The sequence below is a fragment of the Paroedura picta genome, chromosome 4, assembly GCF_049243985.1.
Source record: "Paroedura picta isolate Pp20150507F chromosome 4, Ppicta_v3.0, whole genome shotgun sequence".
Lineage (NCBI taxonomy): Eukaryota > Metazoa > Chordata > Lepidosauria > Squamata > Gekkonidae > Paroedura > Paroedura picta.
In genome coordinates this window covers 128,813,514-128,832,830 of record NC_135372.1, presented here as the reverse complement: position 1 = coordinate 128,832,830, position 19,317 = coordinate 128,813,514, and the positions used below count along the sequence as shown (strand labels likewise).

The window sequence follows — 19,317 nt, the reverse complement described above, 5'->3', positions numbered from 1 at the left end:
TTTGAGTAGTGGGCCCCTCTTCTTTTTCTCTGGCTGTGCAGAATGATTTTATCTAAGACAGCATTTCACTTGTAGCTGTGGTTTTATGGTGGGAGGATTATTGACTGTCAGGCAAAAGGCCGTTGACACAGGAAGCTGATTCTCTGTCCACGCCCTTGAGTCTTTTTTTTTTTTTTTTTTTGAGAAAAGCAAACAAGAAGGGCTGCAAAAATCAGCAAGGGATCTGGGTTACTAATGGGCGTTGCTAGGCAATGATGGACCAAGGGGCTTGCTTGGTGGAAAACTTCTTAGTGTGGTGTTTCCCAGTGTGGCGTTCCAAAGTGTTCATTGGACTAAGGCAGGGGTAGTCAAACTGCGGCCCTCCAGATGTCCATGGACTACAATTCCCAGGAGCCCCCTGCCAGCGAATGCTGCCAGCGAATGCTGGCAGGGGCTTCTGGGAATTGTAGTCCATGGACATCTGGAGGGCCGCAGTTTGACTATCCCTGGATTAAGGTGCCCAGAGTGCCTGCCGCATTGCTTACCCCTTCAGGTATCAGAAGAGAGCTAATACTTTCATATCTCCATTATGAGTTACTGTCCATGAGCACAATCACCACTGGCTGCATGACTGTGCATTTGAACACCGAGGTGCAAAAGCGTGGAGGGTTCTTTGCGCATTTTAGATACGTTCTTTAAAATAAAAAAAAATCCAATGGAAAATTGGAAAAATTAGAAATTTGGGGCCACTGAAAAAGACTCCAGTCGAAATGTTTTCTTTTGGGGATGAGTGAAATGCTTTCTAAGACAATGTTTTTCAAACTTGAGATGGGCCAGAAGAAAGGGGCTTGTTTCCGTGTGAAGCAGTCAGCATTAGAAGACGATGGTTCCTGACACTTTTCCAATGGTATAACTATTCATCGGTGGACAACTGTGTCCACAATTAGTACGTATTAGTATTAGGTTGGTAAAATGAGTACCCAGCTTGCTGGGGGGTAAACGGTAGTGACTGGGGAAGGCACTGGCAAACCACCCCGTATTGAGGCTGCCATGAAAACGCCAGAGGGCCCAAGGGGGTGCTCAGCCTACCAACCATTTCTTCTAGCGAAGAACTTTTTATCCTGATCTTGATCATGAACTTTCTCTGAGAAATGACCTCTTTAATTTTTATAATGTTTCTCATAGGGAGTCCACGAGACGACCCAGGTGACCGAGAAGGTGAGATGAGCTCCAAAAGGTGCCGAACGGAGGAAACCCACGTCTGTGAGAAATGCTGTGCAGAGTTCTTCAACCTCAACGAATTCCTTGCGCATAAGCGAAATTGCACTAAAACACAGCCTGTCCTAATCATGAACGACGGGGAGGGAGCGGTGCCCCTGGAGGAATTCCCAGACAGCTCCTCAGAGAGCTTCCCAAACAATCGGATGGACAGAGCCGCCAAGGACAGTCAGGCCAAGAGCTGCTCCGGCTCTGCGGAAGAGAGGGGCGATAAAGCTGGTGCCGAGCCGGTGGGAGGGATGTATCTGAAAACGGAGCCCCCTGTTGCCCCTGCCGCTCACGGGTTGAGCTTCTTACCCAAGCCTAAAGTACCCAACACTAACGTAACTTTGCAAACTATCCGCGGCACTAAAGTGGCGGTCAACCAGTGTACCTCCGAGAGCCTGTCTCCGTCGGCCGCCGGCCTCCACGCTATCCCGATGATCCTCGAGCAGCTCGTGTGCCTCCAGCAGCAGCAGCTCCAGCAGATCCAGCTGACGGAGCAGATCCGCATCCAGATCGCCATGATGGCTCCCCACGTTCTTCACCCGTCCATAGCCGCTGCTGCAGATCCCCTCAAAGCTTTGGGGGCTCACATGTCACAGCAGCTCTCGGCTGCCATTGCTTTGATTGGACAGAAAGCTGGGAACCAAAGCCTATCCCTGGAATCCTTGAAACAAGGCAAACTACCTCATTCGAGCATCGCCCTTCCGGTGGCCGTCTCCGCGGCTGCTGGGCTGGCGCCTTCCGTGACCTTGAAACCCGAGGCAAACCGAAGCCTGCCGAGCTCCATGTCACGCTTTCCGAGACCGTTGCTACCTCAATCGTCCGGCTCCGTCGTCTTCCAGAGCACGCTTCCTGCGGTCTCCCCAGCGGTCGACCCCACAAAGAAGGGGAAAGGGAAGCTGCCGGTCGCGAACACGCCCGACAGCAAGCCGAGCGCAGACGAGCCCTTCTTCAAACACAAGTGCAAATTTTGCGGCAAGGTCTTCGGCAACGACAGCGCCCTCCAGATCCACCTGCGCTCCCACACCGGCGAAAGGCCTTACAAGTGTAATATCTGCGGCAACCGCTTCACAACCAAAGGGAACCTGAAAGTGCATTTCCAGCGGCATAAGGACAAGTACCCCTACATCAGGATGAATCCCTATCCTGTTCCTGAACACTTAGACAATGTCCCCACTAGCAGCGGCATACCCTACGGAATGTCCGTCCCCCTGGATGAGTCAAACTTGATTGTGGATACCAAGCCCATTTTGACCACCCTGCCCGCCTCCGTAGGTATTGGCTTGCCTCCCCATCTGTCAAACCTCAAGGATTCCCTCACTGGCATGCTTGTGAGTGACGCCCACGTGCAGCCAAGGCCTTCTCCAGAAAGCGAAGGCGGTTCTTCGTCGGGGGCGGCCAGTCACGAGTCGGCAATGGAGCCGAACCAAAGTTCCTCACACGCCGGCAGCAGCGCGAGTGCCTTGCCCCCAGGCAGAGGTGGCGAACAAGGTTCAGAAACAACCAAGCTGCAGCAGCTGGTGGAGAACATCGACAAGTCCACGAGCGACCCCAACGAGTGCCTGATCTGCCACCGAGTCCTCAGCTGCCAGAGCTCGCTCAAAATGCATTACCGTACCCACACCGGGGAGAGGCCCTTCAAGTGCAAGATCTGTGGCCGCGCCTTCTCGACCAAAGGGAACCTCAAGACGCATTATGGAGTCCACCGTGCAAACACTCCCTTGAAGATGCAGCACTCCTGCCCCATCTGCCAGAAGAAGTTTACAAATGCGGTGGTGCTGCAGCAGCATATCCGCATGCACATGGGAGGGCAAATTCCTAACACACCCGTCCCGGAAAACTCGTGCGACAGTATTGACATGGAGGGTGCCGCAGCTGAGAAGAACGGAGATCCGTGCCGTACCGATGAGAATGTCGAAAGTATGGAGACTGCAGGAGATCTGGAACCGCGGGATGGTCCGAGCCACTCTTCCCAGCCTCCCACCCCTAGCAAACCTCATCCGGATCCTTCCAGCTCGGTTTTTTCAAGCATCTCGGCGCTGGAAAACCAGATGAAAATTGTCAACTCAGCTTTGGCCTTGCAGCGCCAAAGCAGCCTGAAGTCTAGCGATAATGGCTCACCGGAGAGTGACGGCACGACAAATGATTCTTCCTCGGTAGTGGGTGATCCAGACTATCAAAATGGCAGCCGGAGCCCCGTTGCTTCCGATTTGGCTTTGTTCCTGGCCTTGTCTCCAGCCAACAGTCAAGCGGAGAGCACCAGGTCCAAGTCTCCGGGTTTGAATGTCCCAGAAGACATTGCTTCCGGAAGCAAGCCTGACGGTCCTGAGGTCCATCCAGTACAAAGGGACAGTGCTTTGGATCTCACTTACGGCAATATAGGGCGAAAGGTTATTAAGGAGGAGCCTGGCCTACACTTCCAAAATGGAGAGTATGGTGAGTCCTCCAGAGCCACAGCTGTTATAGATCCCAAATGAGATACATAGCTTGGAAGAGAGCATATCGGCTGGTTAAGAGCTTGTGCTGATGCTTGCTGCTTTTAGAAGGGTGGTCAGAACCCACCATGCCCTGCAAAACAAGAGAAACATAATGCCAACCCTCTGTTTAGATATCCCTGGTGGGTTGCAAAACAGATCATGGGATTTTGCAGGGCAGTGAAAGGTAATAGGCCATTCAGTCCAGCATTCTGTTTCAAACTCTGGCAGTGAAGGCAACCATTCTTCCCTGCCTCTCCCCCTGAAAAACTGATGTTGGAAGTTATACTGACTCTACATATGGAGTTTCCACTTTTGCTGCCAAATTGAATTGCCACTGATAGGCTTATCCTGCGTAAACATTTCCAATCCATTCTAGAAGCTATGTAATCTAGCGACCGTCAACCACATTTGGGGGTGGAGAACTCAGTACCCTATAATTTGTTTTGGTTCTGTTGAACCTGGACATGGGTTTGAGCGTCTTCTTTGCCTTGGAAGTGTTCTGGGTAGCATTGGGCCATTGGCAGACACACTCAGCCTAAGGTACCTGACAGAGTTGCGATTCTAAAAAGGAGAGGAGGAGGAGGAGGAGGGGGAGGTCACTGGCTTTGGGTCCCCATTGGGGTGGGGGAGGTCGGGTATAAAGTTAATGAATTTATTGCCAAGAATCTTTATTGGGTCAGGGATCTTAAGCTGCTGGCAGGCAACAGTATATTAATTGCAACCTGTGGGGAGGTACAAACTTAAAACATGTACCTGCATGCTACAGATGAAAGCCAATATGAGGGTTCTTGCAGAAATTCAACATTGTCGATGTTGGTTTAAATTGACCCAGATGAAAACTATGTAATTGGGGGTGTCAGCTCCGGGCTGGGAAATCCCTGACAATTTGGGGGGTGGAGCCAGGTGAGGGGCGGGGCTTGGGGAGGGGGAGGGACCTCCACAGAGTACAATGCCATAGATTCTACCCTCCAAAAACACCATTTTCTCCACGGGAGCTGATCTCTGCAGTTTGGAGATCAGTTGTAGAAGCAGGAGATCTCCAGGGCCCGCATAGGGGTTAGCAACCCTAAATGTAAGACATTGCCCTGATCTTGTCAGAACTTCGAAGCTAAACAAGGTCATCTCTGTTCAGTATGTGGATGGGGCACCACCAAAGAAAACTAAGGTTGCTACGCAGAGGCTGGCCATAGCAAACCACCTCTGAGCTGCGGGCCCTGTCGGCGCTTCCACAGTTCTGCAGGGCCTGCAAAACAGAGCTCTTTTGCCAGGTTTTTGGTTGAGGCCAGGGCTTGGACGATCTTGGCCCCTCATTGAGGTCATCAGGTTCCCCCTAAGAAGATCTCCCCTGAGGCTCATTTTCAGATGGTCTATTGAGACAGGAGGGGGAAGGAGTTTGTTGCCATCTGAGGGGGGGTGTTATAATTGGGAATTTAACCGTTGTTTTATGAGGTTATATTTTAATTGTAAACTGCCCTGAGCCTTTTGGGAGTGGCGGTTTAGAAGCCAAATAATAAATAAAATAAATAAAAACATCTCCTGCTACAGGTCACCATAAATCACTATTCACCGACAGGCAAAAATAGAGGGGAGGGATATTAAAACAGAAATGCAATTTCATTGGTTTATTGATAACCAAAAGGCCGTTGCAATCATAATATAAACATAACAAGTCTAAAAAGGGAAAATACAAATACTGAAGAATTTAAAAACATAAGACCAAGCAAATCCAAAGACATTGAAAATGCACATTAAAAGAAGAATAATGCTTAAAGTTCCTTCTCATAATTAATTAGAGCAATTAATAACCGGGTCTAGCACAGCTTCGGCCTGAATGTTTTAGTTATTATTTTTATTTGTATTGCAGGCAAAGTGTAGTGGGGAGAGGAGATGCGGGGCTGGTTTTTATGTCTATTTGCATATTTTGATCTGTACATTTTTATTTTTAGATGAATTTGGGGGTGTGGCCAGTTGACATAGTTTCTGTGGTTCCTCAGCTTTGTGTAGGGGTTAGGAGTGCAGACTTCTAAGCCTGCAAGCTGAGTTTGATTCCCCACTCCCCACATGCAGCCAGCTGGGTGACCTTGGGCTCGCCAGGGGGCTGATGAAGCTGTTCTGACCGAGCAGGAATCTCAGGGCTCTTTCAGCCTCACCCACCTCACAGGGTGTCTGTTGTGGGGAGAGGAAAGGGAAGGCGACTGTAAGCTGCTTTGAGACTCCTTTGGGTAGAGAAAAGCGGCATATAAGAACCAACTCTTCCTCATCAGTAATATCAGGGCTCTCTGAGCCTCATCTCCCTCACAGGGTGTTTGTTGTGGGGAAAGGGAAGGGAAGGCGACTATAAGCTGCTTTGAGACTCCTTTGGGTAGAGAAAAGCGGCATATAAGAACCAACTCTTCTTCATCAGTAATATCAGGGCTCTCTGAGCCTCATCTCCCTCACAGGGTGTCTGTTGTGGGGAGAGGAAAGGGAACAGCCCACTTTGCTCTCTGTTTTGTATTACCCACTATCAGAGACCAGGTATGGACTATGAAGTTTTAAGTTCTATAGAGTGAAAAAGGGACAATTATTTTTGAAACGGGTAAACTTAGTTTGCGGTTTTAGAAGAAGAATTGTTGGTTTTAATACCCCACTTTTCACTGCCCTAAAGCATCTCAAAGTGGCTTACAGTCACCTTCCCTTCCTCTCCCCATGACAAACACCCTGTGAGGTAGGTGAGGCTGGGAGAGCTCTGAGAGAAACCGTTCTGTGAGAACACCACTATCAGTGCTGTGATGAGCCCAGGGACACCCAGCTGACTTCATGCAGCGGAGGAGTGGGGTATCAAACCAGATTAGAAGCTACCGCTCTTAACCGCTACACCATGCTGGGAGCTTGAGGGACACAGTCGTAGTGGTGGACTAACCCCCCTGTTCTGTCATGGAAGTTTGGTGGGTTATCCTAGGGTCAGTCAGCCTAATCTACCTTACTGAGATGTTGTGACAAGGCAAGGAAAACTAAGGAAGCTGCTTATTGGGGACGCTGTTGGGGAGAAAGGTGAGGTATAAATAAGAATATATATGGAGGATACATGTTTTTGTTCTGGTCGTCTCCTTTGACTGAACAGGTTTATAGTCACCATATAAACACTTCTTTAGTCCTAACATGCCCTCGGGATTTATTTACACCATAACCCGCAATTTTGCTTACAGCTTTCTTTCCAGGCAATGATCGTGCAACTTCTGCCTTGTTTGTATTCGCTTAGCTGGGTGCGGAATTATAAAGCTGGGCTGTGACAATCAGCTTGTCGCGATACTTGTGTTATCATTCACTCTGAGCCAGCTGTGTGCTGATCCATGGTGTTTTCTTGTTGTCGTTCCTCAGGCCGAAGCAGCGTCCACGCGGCTTTCATCCAAGCGCCGCCAGCTCTCATCAAAATGGAAATCCCCAGCGACCGCCCTATCGCTGCAAGCCATTTTATCGGCCCGCCCGCATTGTCTCCCGGTGTCCCTCCTCTTCTGGTGCCGACCCCTCGCCGTACTGCCAAACAGCATATCTGCACTACTTGTGGCAAGAATTTTTCTTCGGCGAGCGCTCTTCAGATTCACGAGCGGACTCACACGGGCGAAAAGCCATTCGCGTGCTCTATCTGTGGGAGAGCTTTCACCACCAAAGGGAACTTGAAGGTGAGAAAGTAGAAGGCATTAATAGGTATCTGGGTATAGGGCTTGAGGTGTTTGTCGTCTCCCTTCTTTTATTTTGGGTACATTCTTGTCCCAACGTTCCTGCATGGAGTGTGGGGAGAGGCAGTGCGGCCTAGTAGTCTGAGTATCATACTAGGATCTGAGAGAACCTGCTTCCGCTCCCTGCTTTGACCTTGGAATCTTGCGAGTGACCTTTGGCCAGTCACACACTCTCAGCCTCACAAGACGGTTGTTTGTGGGGATAAAAAAGACGAGGAGAGATTCGTGTAAGCCAGCCTTTCTCAACCTTTTTCCCCACTGAGAAACCCCTGAAACATTCTCCAGGCTTCAAAAAACCCTGGAAGTGATGCCAGCAGGCCATACCACTCTGCCACACTTCTGGAAGTCGCATGTCACCGGAAGTGACATCACCCGGACACTCCCATCGGATGTGATATAATGCTCCGTCACTCTCTCATTTCCCCAAATGCCAAAAGTGGCCAAGCAGCCTATTCCACTGAGCCAGGACAGGGCTGGGCAGGCATCCGCTGTGCCATCACCCCCTGCCAATGTAGTTAAATTAAAATGAGAGTTGTGATGGAACGAGCATGCTTTTTCCTTCCAAGCCCTGTTCCACCTTGCCCACCCCCTTTTCTCACTGGTTGCCAATTTCAGGAGGGTGGCAGAACGGACTCTCTCTGGGTAACCAGCACCACTGGTCCAAGTACAGAGCCATGAGCTGGGAGGACCAAGACTCCTAGTTGCATCTTTCACCCCAGAGACCTTGACTCTGGGTCTCCCACAGGCCCCAAACATGATCGCCATGGGGACAGTACACCCCTCCAGAGAAGCAGCTGCCCACCAAACTTGCTCCCCTGACCCTATGTCTTTCCCCTTGCACTGGGCTAGTATTTCCAAGGCGGGGTGGGGTGGGGGGCTCAATGTGGTCAGAGAGCCATGAATCATAGAATCAGAGTTGGAAGGGACCGCCTGGCTCATCTAGTCCAACCCCCTGCACTATGCAGGACACTCACATCCCAATCGCTCATCTACTGTAACCTGCCACCCCTTTGCCTTCACAGAATCAGCCTCTCATAGAATCATAGGTAAAGGTATCCCCTGTGCAAGCACCGAGTCATGTCTGACCCTTGGGGTGACGCCCTCTAGCGTTTTCATGGCAGACTCAATACGGGGTGGTTTGCCAGTGCCTTCCCCAGTCATTACCGTTTATCCCCCAGCAAGCTGGGTACTCATTTTACCGACCTCGGAAGGATGGAAGGCTGAGTCAACCTTGAGCCGGCTGCTGGGATCAAACTCCCAACCTCATGGGCAAAGCTTTCAGACGGCTGCCTTACCACTCTGCGCCACAAGAGGCTCTGTCATAGAATCATAGCCAGCTTCAAATTTACAAAAGATTTATAATAAAAGATTTTTTTTCCTGATTATTATGTCCATTAGGTCCACGTTGGAACTCACATGTGGAACAACTCAGCCAGGCGTGGAAGAAGACTGTCCATTGATAATCCCATGGGCCTGCTTGGCAGTGACCCCAAGAAGGTAGCTGAGATCTTTCCTAAAGATGTTGTGCCCCAGTCAGTCAACCTTGACCCTGCAGCATGGAACCAGTATGCAGCCGTGCTGAGCAATGGTTTAGCCATGAAGACCAATGAGATCTCCGTGATTCAGAGTGGTGGGATCCCTCCTCTTCCGACCTCCATCGGGGGAGGTCCAGCAATCAATATCGCCATGAATCCTGCTACGGTCTCCAAATTAGATGGCTCTCAGTCCACCGTCGGCCCAGAGATGGAGAAGCCCAGCGGTGCCGCCGCAGGCAATGTACCGAAACACCAGTTTCCTCATTTTATGGAGGAGAACAAAATTGCTGTCAATTAAGAACCAGGAAACAGAGGGAGGCAAAAAGGATTAAGGAGAAATAACTGTACAAGTATATATAAATCTATATTTTTAAGAGATTACACCTCAAGTATCCTTATTTTCTTATCGATGTGCAAATGATTCTGTGGTTGTCTTTGTAAAGAGTCGCCCAGAGTACAATCATGTCATTGTTTTGCGCAAAAAAAACGAGAGAAGTGAAACCAATTCAGGATTTTTTTCTGTATTGGAAAGATGCGGGTCTTGCAAAGTAGTTTTTACACTTGTGACTTTAACGTGTAACGCCTTAGACGTTCTACAACACGAAATTCCAAAGGTGACAACATTTACTGCCTCCGCTGCTGTGATAGCTTACATAGATATCGTGGGTGACTCTTTGAGTGGAGTAGAATCCAATCAATTGGTTATCGTGTAGGACAAGGGGCTTGGGCGGTCCTGTAAATTTACAAATGATACACGGAAATTGAATTATGCGGGTAAATATTCTAGAACGCCACCCTTTTTGAATAGTACCTCCTTTTTTTTCCTTTGTGGTGGTTTTTGAATGTAATATTACTTGTCAAACGTGCCGATTCCATTTCTTGCAGGAGACTGCTGTTCAAAAACGAAAGGACGCTTTTAAAACTGGCTCTTTTGTGACATCTCAAATACCCTGTATTAATGACTGCTGCTTATTTAAATACTACTTGGACATGCACACATGGCTTGAATAATAGTGCCAAAATTCTGACTTGTTGGTGCAGGGCCTGGTGGTTGTTGTTGTTGTTGTTTTTCCCCGCATAGTGTTGGGGAGGTGTGCTGGGAAGAAGCTTGCACCAGAAAACCAGAACAAGCAATGGATTAGAAACGTCGTGTATATACTGTTGAAAGGGAAATCTGGTCTTTCAGAGGTTAGGTTTTGAATGTTCTGCTAGGAATCTCAGGTGACTTGCATTATGGTTCCCTTAGCAAGAGGAAACCCTCATTCGTGCATCTTTGATCGTTGTAGGCTTTTTTTTTTAATGGAGATGAGTCTTTATCTAAACCTGTATTTAAAATGAAGTACGTGCTTAGGTTTCATGCGCTTGGGGGGGCGGGGTGATATGTTCTTCCGTTGAGGACATTTCCACTTGGGGCTTCCAGAACGTAGTCTACGAGGAGACTCTTCGGCATAAGCCCTGTGCTGTCTCTTGCAGTTTTTCAACATGGCTTATACAGGGACTTTCCCCGGGTCCCTAAGTGTGTGTGTTTGTTTGTTTTTTTCCTTTTGATACTTTGTGTGTGTGTATTTGCATTTACATAAACCCTGATGGAGTCTGTAATTTTGTTGTATGTAGGCTATTGGGATGGCCTTCTAGTTTCTAAGTTATCTACCTCATGATTTTTGTTGTTCTTTTTTTTTTGTAGTGCTAAGTATCTATTTTTCTGTTTGAAAAAAAAATAACCACTGTATTGAACTTGAGATCCAAGCAGAGGCTTCCATGCACTATTTTGAACCAAAACGTGATGTACTGGCAGTCTGCAGTTGTTGTAAACTTGTGTTGTGGCTTTTTTGTTTGTTTTCTCTCCCCCCCCCGCCCCCAATTACACTCATTGCATTTGCAGTTGCCTTCTGTGTTTTGATGTTAAGCTACGTTGGAAAACCTAGCTAAAGGACTTGAACAAAACTCTGGCTTTTCCCACCCCACCCCAGGCATCAGAGTCCACCTGTACTCCCATGGAAGGCCCAGAGTTTGGATTTAATTTAAAATATTGCAATTGTGATGTGGTTGCACCTGAATTGCTTTTTGTGTATATTCAGGGGGTAAGGGGAGGAAATCTCCCTTCTTGCGTAGGATCAGTTTTGGGTTTTTTTTTTTTGCCAAGGTGTGCCTTTCCTGCTAGACTTTGTAAGTAAGAACACAACCTGTTTACACTGTAAAATGGATCTTGTTACAATGGAATATGCCAAAGTTGCATCCCGAACTTGTGTCTCTTCTGCATTGTGAATGTATGGACTTTTAATGGACTTCTGTGTAGGTTTTTTTTTTCTTCCTTTTTTTGTTTGTTTTTTGTTTTTTACAAAATATCTACTGATGCATTTCTGTTGATGCAAGAATAAATCTGGGATGACTTTTTCACACGCTGCATCCGAGCTTCCTTCTTTTGTTTTGTTTTTAAAATTTCAAGACCATACTAGGTACTTTGTGATGAGGGCTATGTGTGTTCTGTCCCCTAGCAGACATGGCTTACAAATTCTGCACTTGGGCTTTTCAAATCCTGCACCCAGTGGAACTGAGTTTCTCACCTTCTGCTATGTACTGCAGCCATTCTCAATAGGGGTCATATGGGCACCTGGAGGGCCCTGACACTTTTGAAGGGGGCCACAGATTAAAATGTGAGAAGAGGAATTCCAAGGGCTTATGGGGTGCCCTGGCAACTGAACCAATGAAATAACCTTTTTGTCATGTATGATGTCATTAATTAATTTAGTCTTTGTCAAGGGAAAGAAAAACAATGCAATCCTTTCCTGTATGTATGCCTGGACTAATGCATTCATGAAAAAATGAGCACACAGGCTTCTGTCGGCCAACTGTTGGCCAATCTAGAAATGTGTCTGGTGCATATTTTAAGACAAGGTAAGTCAAGTATAGCTAGTTTTTAAGCCTAGCTCATTGTGCAAGCAGCCAGCATGATCCAGGGGGGGCTGGAACCTGAGAAGGGTTTCTAAAAGGGCTGTGGCCACAAAAAGATTGAAAATGGACAATGTATTGCATCCTGAACTTGATGACCCAGGCTAGCTGGTCTTGGAAGGTATCTACCATCTTTCCTCCTGGTCAGAGTTCCCAAGACAGTGCACATAAAGCATTAGACCAATTAAAAACCATGTTAAAACCGTAAACATCAATTAAAAAACAGTTAAAACTAACATCTGGAGGACCACAGGTTGACTACCCCTGAGCTACAAGACCCAGTTAGTACTTGGATGGGACCCCACCATGGAAGTTCAGGGTTCCCATGCACATCTAGGCAGTGACAAATCAACTCTGAATATCTTTGGCCTTCAAACTTCTACGTTGTGGGGAGAACAACTGAAGTCTTTAAAACCACCTAATCATATCTGATGTGAGCCAGGAAGTTTCATATATTGCATTAGATCAGCCTTTCTCAACTTCTTTACCGTTGCGAAACCCCTGAAACATTCTTCAGGCCTGGAGAACCCACAAAAGTGGCACAATTGCACAGAATGTGGTTGGGAAGCATAACTGTGTACATGCCCATCCAGGGGCCCTCCCCTTCCCACCCCCAACAAGGCCCATCTGTGGGTTGGATGAAAAGACCCAATATGGTCATATCACCCTAAAAACATCTAAAAAATTAACTCCCACCCATTGAGAAAACTTTCAGGATTGCAAGAAACCCCAGGGTTTCAGGAGAAAACTGGCTGAGAAAGCCCCCATTAGATGCTATATTACCATCTGTCACAGTCAGGGGAGGGCCAAGCACTTAACCCAATCTTTATGCCTGAGACACCTTTTGTGAGGGGGAGAGGGATTGTAGCTGGAATAAATGTCTTCCTTTCAAACAAACATCCCTTTTTCTTCTGCTGGTGAGCTTTCTCCCTTCAGGGCTTTATTCTGTTTGTCCCACCAGTTTGGTGTAGTGGTTAGGAGTGTGGACTTCTAATCTGGCATGTCGGGTTCGATTCTGCACTCTCCCACATGCAGCCAGCTGGGTGACCTTGGGCTTGCCACAGCACTGATCAAGCTGTTCTGATCCAGCAGTGATATTAGGGCTCTCTCAGCCTTACCCACCTCACAGGGTGTCTGTTGTGGGGAGAGGAAAGGGAAGGCGACTGTAAGCTGCTTTGAGACTCCTTTGGGTAGAGAAAAGCAGCAGATTAAGAACCAACTCTTCTGGGGTGTGGCTAAAGATGTCGTCCTGAGAGGGTGGCAGGGCATCTGCTCTGCTATCTCTGAAGCCTGACAGGGGTCAATTGTGCAAGCAATTGGCAGAAAAGAGGAGGGGTACGCAAACCCCACCTCACCTTTCTACCCAGGAAGTTCTTGGGGCCGTCTCCAATCCTTTAGGGAGTATATCTCCCTGGATTATAGGCTGTCAGCGTTCCAGGTCCAGAGGACGACTGCCATTTTCTACCTCGGACTTTCTTTTCTTTCTTTAATCTTAAAGTATCTGCTTCAACCCTACATGATGATTTACCACAAATGAACGCTTTGAACTGAGGGGAGGACATCGGCTGAGTTCCAAAACATCATTTACTGCAAGTATCTCTCGTTTTTTTTTTCTTCGTCTTTCTTCCTGCATCAAAGCCCTTTGTTTCCCCCCTCCTCCTACTCTGCTCTGCCCGAAGCCACCTCGTTATGAGGCAGGCTAATTCTCCTAACTAAGCAGAAGAAGGACTCAAATCAAGTCGAATTAATTGGCAAAAGCTCTTATTGTAATTGTTTTGGTTTTCGGAGATAAGAAGATAAGAGCTGTGAATGGGAAAATCTCACGAGAACTCTGTGCCTTAACTGACTTCAATACGTCACATGCCTGTGCCGGAACATTAGAGGATAAAACAGAGGACCTCTACTGGCCACTTGTAAAATTGTTTGAGGCCGGTTTTTTTTAAAGTCAAAATCATGTCTATGTTAAAAAGATTGGCTCATCTAATAGAGATACAAACCCAAGATTACAAAGTATTCTTAGATGGATTGATCAAAAATATCTCCAAGGAGATTCAAGATGGCAAGGAAGAAGTCTTCAATAGGAATGATGGATTAATAACAGTGACTGATGACAGCTTTAAACAAGGTGGAAAACCAACAGCAGAAGAGAAATCTGAAATTCATATCTTCAAGGAGATCCAAGATGCCAAGGAAGACGTCTTTAACAGGAGTAATGGATCAATAACAGTGGCTGATGACAGCTCTAAACAAGGTGGAAAACCAACAGTAGAAGAGAAATCTGAAATTCTGGAGACGGAAAATGGGATGCCGGAGTTCTGCAGCCCAGATAAGGACACTCTTTTTAAAAAGACATACAGCCATCTCAAAGCAACAGTGTACAAAAATCAATCAAAAGAAATATGGATCTGCAGTGAAAGTAACCGATTTAAAGGATCTCTCTGGGGAAAAAATTGTATTGATACTGGAGTCCAGGAGGTGCAACGGCCTCAAGATTTATCGATGCATACTCTGCGGGAAAGAGTACAACTGCACTTTCTACGCCAAAGGCCTATGGGACAGAATATAATTTTACGGGAACGACAAGATGTAGCAAGCCTCGAGATGAGACCCCCTTAAGAAAACCGAAAGCTCATATTGTTTTATGATTAATGTTATACTGTATTCTATATTTCCATTTTTATGAAAAAGGGGAAGCAGTGTCTCTTTCTCTCTTGTTTTTTTTTGTCTCTTTTCTTTTGTAGGCATATAGGTAATATAATCATTAGTGCTGAAAATGTAAAATGGGGTTCTCCCCCCTTATTTTTTCTTTCTTCTATTAGTGTATTGTCCTAGGACTAAAGCCTACACTGACTTGTAGAAAATGTTTAATGTTAAGCTTTCAACTTAAATCTGAAAATATATCTGTTAGGATGGTTCTTAGAATGGGTCAAGCATAAATTGTTTTGTAGATGTATCAGAACCAAGGATAAGGAGAAGCTATAGAAGACTGAAAGCTTATATTGTTTTATGTTTAATGTTAAGCATTTAATCTAAACCTGGAAATCTTATTATTCTCTGTATTAACAACATATACTGTATTCTACATTGCTACTTTTATGAAAAAGGGGAAGCAGTGCCTTTTTTCTCTCTTGTTTCTTTTTCTTAGTAGGCATATAGGTAATATAATCGTTAGCGTTGGAAATACAAAATGGGGCTTTCCCCCCTTATTATTTTTTTTATTATTGGTGTATTGTTATAGGGCCAAAGCCCATATTGATCTGTAGAAAATGCAAAGCTCTCAACTTATACCTGTCAGGATGGCTCTTAGAATGGGTGAAGTATAAATGGTTTGTAGATGTATCTGTATTAAGGATAAGGAGAAATTATGAAATCCTTTTGTAATTTTTTTTCTTTGTACATCTTTAAGGCAAAGCCCTACTTTCCTCTCCCTTCATCAGGGTATTGATACAGGGCCAAAACTCATATTGTGCTATAAGAAATGTTTAATGTTAAGCATCTAACTCAAACCTAGAAATATCTGCTAGGATAGCTCTTAGATTGCATCAAGCAGTTAATGTGAGGTCTACGATCTCTCAAGTAAGTTGACTAATAATAACTTTTCTTTTGTATATCTAAACAGGCCTTTTTTTTTTTTTAAATGTAGTGGAAATGTGGACGGCTCTTAGACTCATGGCTCTTAGAGTTTTGGGCAAAAGTTTATATCATTGTGGAGTCAATGTGGGGTCGTATATTCTCAAATGATGATTATATTTCTATCTTTATAAAAATAAAAAAAAATCATTATTAAAAAAAAAAAAAATAAAAGCTATTTCTGCAAAAAAAAAAAAAAAAAAAAAAAAAAAGAACCAACTCTTCTGATTCTTCTTGGTGTTATAGTGGAAATCAGTACCAGACTATTGAACTAAGGTCATCTCCCTCACAACCAATGGGACATATTCTACCTCAGTAAACCATCACACACAAAAGGCATTGTAAAGTTTAAGAAGTAAATAGAATTTACTAAACTCTTGGGGGGGGGGGAGAAATAAAAGAGTTAGGATTAGATTATAAATTTACCTTGGAGGAGAAGCATGTCTCTTGTCTTAAGTGTCACTCAACGCTTAACACTCACTCAGGGCGGCTGTCCTGCCCCTGAGTGCCTCCTCCAACCGGCTTGCCTGTTTGTTCCAGCAGCCAGCCAATTGCCTTCCGTCCCCCACCCCTGACCACCCCCTCCTCCTTCCACTTCCCTCTGAGGCTTGGAGGCTGCAGATCCTTGCCACATGAGAGCTGCCCCTGCCGGTGAGTTCCCTCAAAGCTGCCCGCAGCCTTTCTAGGTCCTGCGGGGAGGGGGAGGCCATCCACAGAGTACTTCCACTCCCCCCTCTAATCTAACACCCATTGTATTCCTGAATGCAACAGGCCTTGCCCGTAGAACAAATAGAATGAGAAACCCTTATTTCTCTGAATCCCTTATCAGTACTCTTGAAACACAGGACTAAGGAAACCTGTCCCCAGAAGAAAATCCCTATCCTTGGCTAGGTTTCGGATAATCTCCCAGGTCCCTCCCTCAAGAACACCCTGTGAGAGCATGTTTCCTCATACTCTAGATTCACCCTAGACTTCACTGACTACCCAGCTCTGAAGTCTGAACAGAATTGTCACACAGATGGCTTCTATGGGCAAACAAATGAAGGTTTGGGGTAGGTGGTGGGAAATCCTTGCATTACAGCTCCATCACACCATCCTCATTACGTTAGTCATAAAATGGGCAAAGAACATAGCTAGACACAGACCCCAGAAATCTCTTTGCTTGGTTTTCAAGAAGGTTAGGCTGAAAAATGACAGTGGTTGAGGACCATATGAAGATCTGAACGTATATGTGAACACATGAACCTGCCTTAATCTGAATCGAACTGTTGGTCCATCAAGGTCAATCTTTTCTGAGTGACTCTCCAGACTCTCAAGAAGATAAAGGTCTTCCACATCACCTCTTGCCTGATGCTTTTTAACTGGAGATGCCAGTGATTGAACCTGGGCCTTCCTGCATGGCAAGCAGAAGCTCTGCCATTGAGCCATGGTCTTCCCCTCAAGCTCCTGGGCCAGCTTCTGCCTACAGCTTCACTTCTGTCCACTGCACCACAATACAGATTTTGAGTCATGCCACTTACAGTGCTAGTTGATGGACGCCTGTGGACTATCGAATGGCACAAAATAGAGGTTTATAAAATTATGCATGGGGTGACTAGAGTTGACAAAGGCATTTTTCTCCCTCCCAAAATACTAGAATTTGAGGGCATCCAGTGAAGCTGAAGGGCTGTAGATTCAGGACAGGTCAAAGAAGATACTGCTTTACACAGGAGGTGTTAGTGATTGAAACTTACTGTCAGGGAATATTGTGATGGCTACAGAAATAAACAGCTTTAAAAAGGGATTAAATGGATTCATAGAGGATAGGTTTACCAATGGCTACTAGCCTTGTGACTGAGGGGAAACCTCCACATTCAGAGGCACTAAGCCTCTGACTCCCAAACAGGAAGGCACCATCAGGAGAAGGCCTTGACCTCTACGCCCTGTGGTTGACCCTCCAGAGGGACTGGTTGGCCACTGTGTGATGCAGGATGCTGGACTAGATGGACCACTGGTCTGATCCAGCAGGACTCTTCTTATGTTCTTAACTTTACTTAGAATTGCAGTGAGTTTCTAAAATAAAATGGAGCTCTTCTGCCAGGCCTACGGTTGAGACCAGTAAAATAGCTGACTGGCCTATATCACACTCTACCCATGGTCCTAGGATTGTAGGATTTAGACTTCTGGTTTTAGATCTTTTAGAATTTCATAATTTATGGCATGGTTTCAACTGTAGCACAATATATATGCTGCCTGCCACCCTGAGCTTACCTTCAGCGGGAAAGGTGGGTTATAAATTCAAAGAAATAATAATAAAAATGATGATGATGAGTGTTATAATTAAAATGTCAGAGGGAAGTGTATTTCATAGCCCTCTGTCTCCCCTTCTAGCCATTAACACTTACGACAATCTTCGGCCAAGCTAAATTTTATAGAAACCGCTTAATTCATATAGCTTAGTACAATGCTGGAAGAGAGAGAAAGTGGTACTGCCTTTTCTTCAGAGCACAGTCAATGTACTGGCGTTCCATACTTGACTGTATCCTCCCTCCCCAAACCCCATATTGCCATATAGTTTCCCAAGCCTGCATCAACCCCCTGACACATCATTATAAAGATGCCAAATGGCCCCTGGCCGTGTGAGCTTTAGTGTCGCTTCCCTTCCCAAGTGCTGATGGATTTATGAAGGTCTTCATTAAACGTAGGTTTAAAGGATATCCGCTGTCACCCGCTTGTGGGGAGGGGTGGGGAATCAAAGCCATCCTAGAAGATCTGAGGTGCAGGTGCTAACAGCTTCTGATAGTCTGGTTGTGATTATGTGGCCCATTAATTGCAGCAGCTTTGCTGGGGCTGAGAGACAGAGAAAAGATAAATGTATCGTATGCAGAGTTAGGGCAAGCAGAACCGTGCACTGCTCCTAATAATTCCTTCCTGGGCATCCAAGATCACGGCTGCAGTTTGGTTGCACAGAGCTGCTGTTTTGTGGTGCAGAGATATTCAGGGCCTTTGGGGAAGGCCTATTCATCTACGGGAGCAAACCTCCCATTTTGGAAGCCGTCCTGTTATTTCTGCTCCTTTGGAAGCAAGCAGAGTAGGCCGTGTGCGTTGATTAAGGAGAAATTAGGGGGAAGTATTGCCTTCATCGGCATTGGAAATTGAGTAGGAATCAAATGCCTTTCGTGAAACAGTCTGCTGCAGAGGCAGTCAAGGCACGCCTGGAAATCTTTAATGCCTTAGAAACAAAGGGTGAACACGGACAAGTGTTTCCCAACCGTTAACTTAGTACACTATGTGTAGAATTCCTTAGTAAAGTTAGTCACTTATCATCCTGCTAAATGGCGTGGAAAATCTTACTACTATTTTGCACTTGATCGGGACTTCACGGAAGCAGGAAAACGGTAAGGTTCTTTTGGCCACTTGGCAGGGCAATAATGTAAGCATGGAGCTGGCCAAAATGACGCCCGCTGTAGAAAGCTACCACTCAGTTGTCAACAATACTGTTTTCTCTAGGTCCTGTCTTCTGTTTGGGCAAAAGGAGTGAGAACCACTTTGAGGAGGGAGAGATGGGCTGCAATCCCCCCCCCAAAAAAAACACTTTCCCTAGGAGTAAGCTCTGAAGAAGGAGGAGAAGGAGGAGTTGGTTTTTATATGCTACCCAAAGGATCTCAAAGCAGCTTACATTTGCCTTCCCTTTCCTCTCCCCACAACAGACACCCTGTGAGGAAGGTGAGGCTGAGAGAGCCCTAATATTACTGAAGAAGAGTTGGTTCTTTATATGCCGCTTTT

General features: G+C 46.1%; 1 protein-coding gene across 2 annotated transcripts in view; it reads left to right on the top strand.

Annotated features, from left to right (window-relative positions):
- SALL4 (spalt like transcription factor 4) overlaps nucleotides 1–11,377 on the top strand; it is a 30,484-nt gene extending 19,107 nt beyond the window's left edge. For both annotated transcript variants that reach the window (XM_077335638.1, XM_077335639.1), the window contains exons 2-4: nucleotides 1,165–3,678; nucleotides 7,080–7,381; nucleotides 8,837–11,377. In XM_077335638.1, coding sequence (XP_077191753.1) covers nucleotides 1,165–3,678; nucleotides 7,080–7,381; nucleotides 8,837–9,271 — 3,251 coding nt within the window. In that variant the 3' untranslated portion in view covers nucleotides 9,272–11,377. The remainder of the gene's footprint in view (nucleotides 1–1,164; nucleotides 3,679–7,079; nucleotides 7,382–8,836) is intronic.
- Nucleotides 11,378–19,317: the final 7,940 nt, after the last annotated feature.